General features: G+C 46.5%; 2 protein-coding genes across 3 annotated transcripts; both read right to left on the bottom strand.

Moving 5' to 3' along the window:
* Positions 1 to 1119: 1119 nt before the first annotated feature.
* LOC125515491 (F-box protein At5g65850) lies at positions 1120 to 3189 on the bottom strand. 2 transcript variants are annotated; one of them, XM_087529399.1, is made up of 2 exons: positions 2984 to 3189; positions 1120 to 2807 (listed from the first exon to the last, which is right to left on the bottom strand). In XM_087529399.1, the coding sequence occupies exon 2, from the start codon at positions 2744 to 2746 to the stop codon at positions 1526 to 1528; it is 1221 nt and encodes a 406-aa protein (XP_087385525.1). In that variant the 5' UTR covers positions 2747 to 2807; positions 2984 to 3189; the 3' UTR covers positions 1120 to 1525. The 2 variants fall into 2 exon arrangements, with proteins under 2 accessions (XP_087385525.1, XP_048536933.2); XM_048680976.2 differs by having other exon boundaries at positions 1121 to 2807; positions 2988 to 3189.
* A 1389-nt stretch (positions 3190 to 4578) lies between these two features.
* On the bottom strand, positions 4579 to 6940 carry LOC125515202 (F-box protein At5g07610). The gene is made up of 2 exons (XM_048680639.2): positions 6480 to 6940; positions 4579 to 6261 (listed from the first exon to the last, which is right to left on the bottom strand). The coding sequence occupies exon 2, from the start codon at positions 6166 to 6168 to the stop codon at positions 4885 to 4887; it is 1284 nt and encodes a 427-aa protein (XP_048536596.2). The 5' UTR covers positions 6169 to 6261; positions 6480 to 6940; the 3' UTR covers positions 4579 to 4884.
* Between the last annotated feature and the right edge of the window lie 296 nt (positions 6941 to 7236).

The raw sequence follows: 7236 nt of genomic DNA, 5'->3' as shown, positions 1-7236 counted from the left end.
GTGTGGATACATAGACAACACCATGTCCCTAGTGAGCCTCTAGTTGACTAGCTCGTTGATCAATAGATGGTTACGGTTTCCTAACCATGGACATTGGATGTCGTTGATAACGGGATCACATCATTAGGAGAATGATGTGATGGACAAGACCCAATCCTAAGCCTAGCACAAAGATCGTGTAGTTCGTATGCTAAAGCTTTTCTAATGTCAAGTATCATTTCCTTAGACCATGAGATTGTGCAACTCCCGGATACCGTAGGAATGCTTTGGGTGTATCAAACGTCACAACGTAACTGGGTGGCTATAAAGGTGCATTACAGGTATCTCCGAAAGTGTCTGTTGGGTTGGCACGAATCGAGACTGGGATTTGTCACTCCGTGTAAGCGGAGAGGTATCTCTGGGCCCACTCGGTAGGACATCATCATATGCGCAATGTGACCAAGGAGTTGATCACGGGATGATGTGTTACAGAACGAGTAAAGAGACTTACCGGTAACGAGATTGAACAAGGTATCGGGATACCGACGATCGAATCTCGGGCAAGTAACATACCGATAGACAAAGGGAATTGTATACGGGATTGATTAAGTCCTTGACATCGTGGTTCATCCGATGAGATCATCGTGAAACATGTGGGAGCCATCATGGGTATCCAGATCCCGCTGTTGGTTATTGACAGGAGAACGTCTCGGTCATGTCTGCATGTCTCCCGAACCCGTAGGGTCTACACACTTAAGGTTCGATGACGCTAGGGTTATGAAGATATGTGTATGCAGTAACCCGAATATTGTTCGGAGTCCCGGATGAGATCCCGGACGTCACGAGGAGTTCCGGAATGGTCCGGAGGTAAAGATTTATATATAGGAAGTCCTGTTTCGGCCATCGGGACAAGTTTCGGGGTCATCGGTATTGTACCGGGACCACCGGAAGGGTCCCGGGGGCCCACCGGGTGGGGCCACCTATCCCGGAGGGTCCCATGGGCTGAAGTGGGAAGGGATCCAGTCCAAAGTGGGCTGGGGCGCCACTTCCCTTATGGCCCATGCGCCTAGGGTGAAGGGGGAAACCCTAAGGAAGAGTCCCAAGGAGGGAAGGCACCTCCTAGGTGCCTTGGGGGGGGGGGGGGAGGACTCCTCCCCTGGCCGCCGCCCCCTTGGAGATTGGATCTCCTAGGGGCTGGCGCACCCCCCCTTGGGATTCCTATATATAGTGGGGTAGGAGGGCCTCTCAAACACACCTTTTTGCCTTTGGTGCAGCCCCTCCCTCTCTCCCCGTTACATCTCTCTCGTAGTATAGGCGAAGCCCTGCTACTGTAACGCCCTGCATCCACCACCACGCCGTCGTGCTGCTGAATCTTCATCAACCTCTCCCTCTCTCCTTGCTGGATCAAGGCGTGGGAGACGTCATCGGGCTGTACGTATGTTGAACGCGGAGGTGCCGTCCGTTCGGCGCTAGGATCATCGGTGATTTGAATCACGACGAGTACGACTCCATCAACCCCGTTCTCTTGAACGCTTCCGCGCGCGATCTACAAGGGTATGTAGATCCACTCCTCCCTCGTTGCTGGTTTCTCCATAGATAGATCTTGGTGATACGTAGGAAAGTTTTGAATTTCTGCTACATTCCACAACACTTGTTCAGTGTCATTGAGTTCATAAAGTTTCCCGGTGCTGATGGCGTATGAATGAAACTTGTTTGCCTGGTCAAAGAGGAACACGACGTCGCTCTCCAAGTCGAGAGCTGCAATCACGTATGCGCAACTCCAGGACTGTTGAGTGGAGTCATAGTGGGCAAGGTCGTCCCTTCCAAATGCATCACCCAGACAAAGACGACACTTCACAATCCACTTGTCAGGCCTGGAAACATCGAGACTCCAAATCCAAATCGAACGCCCATCAGCCTCAGGCAATGCATAGTGCAAGGCCCCAAGAGATTGGCTAAAGTAACCTCGAGTGTACATACCAATGGAAAGACCATTTGGAGACTCAATACAAGGGTCGTTTGGCAACTTGATTGTCCGACGATTAGGCGGTACGCGGGAACTCATTGCCTCAAAGCCATTCAACACCAAGATCCTCCTCCTTGAGTTCCTCCGCAGACTAAATAGATAGAGTGAACCATCTACGACCAAGTGCGGGTATCCAATAATAGTGGGCATCCCAGAATTCCACCATGCATCATACACAAGCCATGTGGAAAGCTTGGATGAAAACACCTCGAGCCCGCTCAAGAACGAAGTTGAAGGATCCCGTTTAAAGTTGAGGACATAGAGCTGTGGGGAACATGATGGGTTGAAAACTAGCATAGCTTCACAAATACCATGTTCTTGGTAACGACGGGTATCAGATAACTTCGTCCACTCTCGTGTTGCGGGGTTGCACACAATGAAGTGGTAGATAATTTTACGGTTGCTCCAATCCATGCTCCTACGCATGCAGAGGACTAGGCCATTGCAGCAATCTATAAGTTGCAGTTGTGGGTAGTGTGGCAAGAAACTAAGTGCTCCATCAATTTGCTCCAGGTTTCGGGGGTGGCCAATAAGCTTGGTAGCCTTCTTATTAAGGTCTTGGTATTGGCAGAAAAGGCCGGTGGGGATTTTTGGCAGGTTCTCATGGTAGTTTGGATTTGATGAGAAGGCGAGCCAGGGTTTGCAGACACATTTGAAGCGGCAAAAAGACTTGAACGGCAGCCGGGAGAGGATTTCAACCACCAGATCATCAGGTAGCGTACCGGCAACCATAGGTTCCATCCCCCCTATTATGGTAGTAGTAGTTCACTCGAAGTCCAAACTGATAATATCAGCAACAAACCTGCAGTGGAGTCCAATCATTTGATCAACCAAATCGAATTTGCAGGTGAGAAAAGGTAGACGTACGGCGACGCCGCTGATAGAGGCAAATTTTAGGTAACAAAACCACGCTGTAGTAAGTAAGATCCATTCAATGTGCTTGACCAACCAAAAGGGTGCAAGGATGAAAAAAATTACCTACCTTAACCGCAGACCCAAATCGATGCAGCAGGAGCAGGTGGCCACTTAGTCACTTGAGAACAGAGGGTACTCAAGTGCAGGTAAAGAGGTAGGGCTGTGTAGAATAGAATGAGAACCTTGGGGAGAGATGAATGGCGGGTGTGCTCTACAATGGAGGAGCAGCAGAAGCAAAATGTGAACGGAGAGAGCAGCAATTGTGCTGGTTGGTGAGGTAGGGGTAGTAGGAATAACATATTTAAGAACTTGGATGGTGGTGATACGCATAATAAGAACAGATTTAAGAACTTCTAGGAAGGTGGTGGTACGCGTAGTAGGAAGAATAAATTAAGAACTTCTTGGAAGGTGGTTGTGCGCGTAGCGTGTGGTAGGAAGAACGGATTTAAGGACTTCTTGGAAGCTGGCTGGCTGGTAGGTTTAAGGCAAAGACAAAGGCAAATTGAAAGGGAAAGCAGAGCAAAGACAATGGCAATCAAACTGCAGATAATGACCGGGAGGAACTTCACTTTGGTCAGTGATTATAATGCCAATCTTATGTCAGTTGGTTCCCACTATATCCTGTTGTCAATGGCTTCTTCCTCTTAACAACGTTCATGCAGAACAATATGAGGGTCTGCAGGTTTTCACTGCCATTTTACTAACCAGCAGCTCATTTTTACTTTTTCTTGCGGCTTGCGGCATTGACACTGACATTTAGATTAACTTTCATCTCAACCAACCCCTTGCCTGTTCTCTAGCTAAGGAGCCTACTTTTGACCCTCTGTTTCAAATTGACTTGGCAAGAATTATTAAAGGCATCAACAGCAAAAGATTGTGTAGGTTCAGACAAGTTAAATTAAGTAGTCGATGTTGGCCAGCACTACGGACTACGGTTCTTAATATATAATATGTGCTAGTGTCGATAGTTGTACATCACTACAAACTATGGTTCTTAATACAAAATATGTGATGCACTACTTTGTGGACCAAGTCGGCATAAAACTTTGAAGTGGTGACTACTGAAAAAGGTGATATTCAGTAGAAAAGGTCGACTACTGAAAAACTTTGAAGAGGTGGTTCTCCAGGCTCCCGTTTTTAGCTCGTCAGGCACAGAGGAGATGATCATGCTGCCATAGTCATGCAGCTAACCCGCCACAGTCAGCACGTCCACTGTCGTCACCACCGACATTAAAAAACTATTAGTAGAGACATAACTGAAAGATGTGATACACAATTGATGCCAATGACTAACTACAAAACAAAGATGACACGGCATCCACCATCTCTGCCGCTGGTAATCCATTTCTTTTATCTTCTTTTCTAGACAGAACAAGACATTACAGGTCACTGGCACAATGGCCTACAAGCTCATCATATGAAAATGCTTTATGGGCTACATATCCCAGCTTATGAAATGGCAATTCTCCGGGCGCCTGCATGTTAACATATGTGAGACAAGCCTGGGAAGCTCAACTCAAGCATACGGCACTGGATTAGCGTTGCGTCGGTAAGTAAAACATGGATAGGAATGAGTCAGTACCTTGCCCACAATTATGAGACAACTGAATGAAAAAAGGTCACGGGATATCATAATGGAAATGGACAGTCTGACAACATAATACAAGAAAGTATTTCGCATTTGTAGAAACAACACATAAAAACTGCACGAACATTCATAGCTTGGTGAACTGGAAACATGCATAACATGCTTGTTCTACTTTTACAACGTTATCACGTGAACCTAGGAACAGAGCACCGGGGAATTTGGCGACACATTATTACACTGAAACTAGGGAGTTTTCAGCATTCCGACAGTGTTAGTTTTACCCATACAAAATAACATAATGGAAGCAACATGAAGATATAGAAGGCCTTCTTAACATCAGTCGCTGGACTGGTTTCGCAAACTCAAGACATACAGATCATCTCCAGCTTGATTTCGCAACAATTGCTAGCAGCTTCGACCGCCACGTCCGCCGATCAGGCCTCTTTGCTTCCAACAAACATGGCTGAGGTATAGGCACATAGGTTGGAAGCTTTGAGTAGCATGCCACGTAGTGGTAGAACTTGTCATAGACATGCTCATGATCTTGTTCAATGTCATCGAGTTCCTGAAGTTCCGCTGTGCTGATGGTGTATGAACGAAGGTTGTTTGCATGGCAGTCAAAGAGGAACACGACGTCCCTCTCCAAGTCAATAGCAGCAATTTCATACGCGCAATTCCAGCACTGTTGAGCAGCGTCATAGTAAGCAAGGTCATCCCTTCCAAACGCACCACTCATACTAAGACGATACTTCACAGTCCATTTGTAAGGCCCAGAAACATCAAGACTCCAGATCCGAATTGCAAGCCCATCTGCTGCTGGCAATGCATAGTGCATGGCCCCCGGAGATTTGCCAAAGTAACCTCTGGTGTACAAACCGACCGGAAGGCCATTTGCAGGCTCAACAGAAGGGTCATGGGGCAACTTAATAGTTCGACGATTAGGCGGTATGCGAGAACTCATTGCCTCAAAACTGTTCAATACCAAGATCCTCTTCACTGAGTTATGTCGCATACTAAACAGATACAGTGAACCATCTATGAATAAGTGTGGGTATCCAACAACAGTGTGTATCCCGGAATTCCACCATGCATCATATACGAGCCACGTGGAAAGGTCAGACGAAAATACCTGAAGCCCACTCAAGAATGAAAAAGTATTCCGTTTAAAGTTGAAGACATAGAACTGTGGTGAACATGATGGGTTGAAAGCCAACATAGCTTCAAAAACAGCATGTTCTTGGTAAGGACGAGTATCAGGAAGCCTCGTCCACTCTCGTGTTGCCGGGTTGCACACAATGAAGTGGCAAGTAATTGTACGTCTGCTCCAATCCATGCTCCTACGCATGCAGAGCACCAGGCCATTGCAGCAATCCATAAGCTCGAGTTGCGGATGGTCTGGCAAGAAACTAAGTGCTCCATCAATTTTCTCAACGTTTCGGGGCTGGCTAAGAAGCTTGGTAGCCTTCTTATCGGAGTCTTGGTACTGGCAGAAAAGACCAGTGGGGATTTTCGGCAGCTTCTTGCGGTAGTTTGGATCAGAGGAGAAGGCAAGCCAGGGTTTGCAAACACATTTGAAGCGGCAAAAAGACTTCAGCGGCAGCCGGGAGAGGATTTCCACAATCAGGTCATCAGGTAGCACACTGACTTCCATATGGTCCATTTCTATTATATTATATGGCAGTAGTAGTTCACTAGAAGTGTCTGAAGTGGTAATATCAGAAACAGCTTTCTTTGAACTTGGAAAGAAAGAGACCTGTAATGGAATCAGATAATTTGATCAAACAAATGAAATTTATAAGGGGAAGAAAAAGATAAATAGACATTTGACAAGCACACATGCAACTTAGGAAGAAAGACAACGCATTTGATGTCGCCGATTGACGTTAATTTTAGTAAGTGAAACTATGCTGTAGTAAGTAAGATCCTCCATCCGCTTGACTAAGCAAAGGTGCAAGGAACGAAATTACGTACCTTAACTAATCGATGCAGCACCAGCAGGTGGCCACTTAGTCCACTAGGGAAGTTGAACCAAGGCGTACCAAAGTGCAGGTAAGCGGTATGGATGGTAGGCGAGGAGTGACTGGTGTGCTCCTCGATGAGGGAGCACCTGAAGCAGAAGGTGAAGGGAGAGAGCAGCAGCTTTCCTGATAGGGGGAGGTGCGCATAGTAGGAACCACAGATTTAATGGTGGTGGTATGCTTAGTAGGAAGAACAGACTTAAGAACTTCTTGGGAGATGGTGGTACGCGTAGTAGGAAGAACAGACTTAAGAACTTCTTGGGAGATGGTTGTACGCGTAGTTGGAAGAACAGATTTAAGAATTTGTTCAAAGGTGGCGGTGTACGCGTATTAGGAACAGATTTAAGAACTTGCAACGTGGTGGTAGGCTGGCACGGGGCAAAGGCAAATGAAAAGTGAAAGCAGGGAAAGGCAAATGAAAAGGCAAAGGAAAAGCAGGGCATAGCTAACCAAACTGCAGATAATGACCATTAGTGAGGAACTTTCAACGAGGGTTCCCTTTTATCAGTTAACTAATGTGTGCAGAATAATCTATTGATACACACCCGCCCATGTATGAGATGGTTCCCTTTTTGACATGATAACTTATGGCAAATGGAGCACAGGTTGGATCCTTCAGGTGAAGGTGTCAGGTCTGGTTCCTACTCAGCCACTCGGGCGTTATTGTAGTTTGTTCAGTTGGTCTGTACTATATCCTGTTAATGTCTTTT

Source organism: Triticum urartu, chromosome 6A, assembly GCF_056163025.1.
Source record: "Triticum urartu cultivar PI428250 chromosome 6A, HENAU_Tu73, whole genome shotgun sequence".
In the NCBI taxonomy this organism is placed as follows: domain Eukaryota; kingdom Viridiplantae; phylum Streptophyta; class Magnoliopsida; order Poales; family Poaceae; genus Triticum; species Triticum urartu.
The sequence above is the reverse complement of the archived record's forward strand: the minus strand, read 5'-3'. Positions and strand labels throughout refer to the sequence as shown.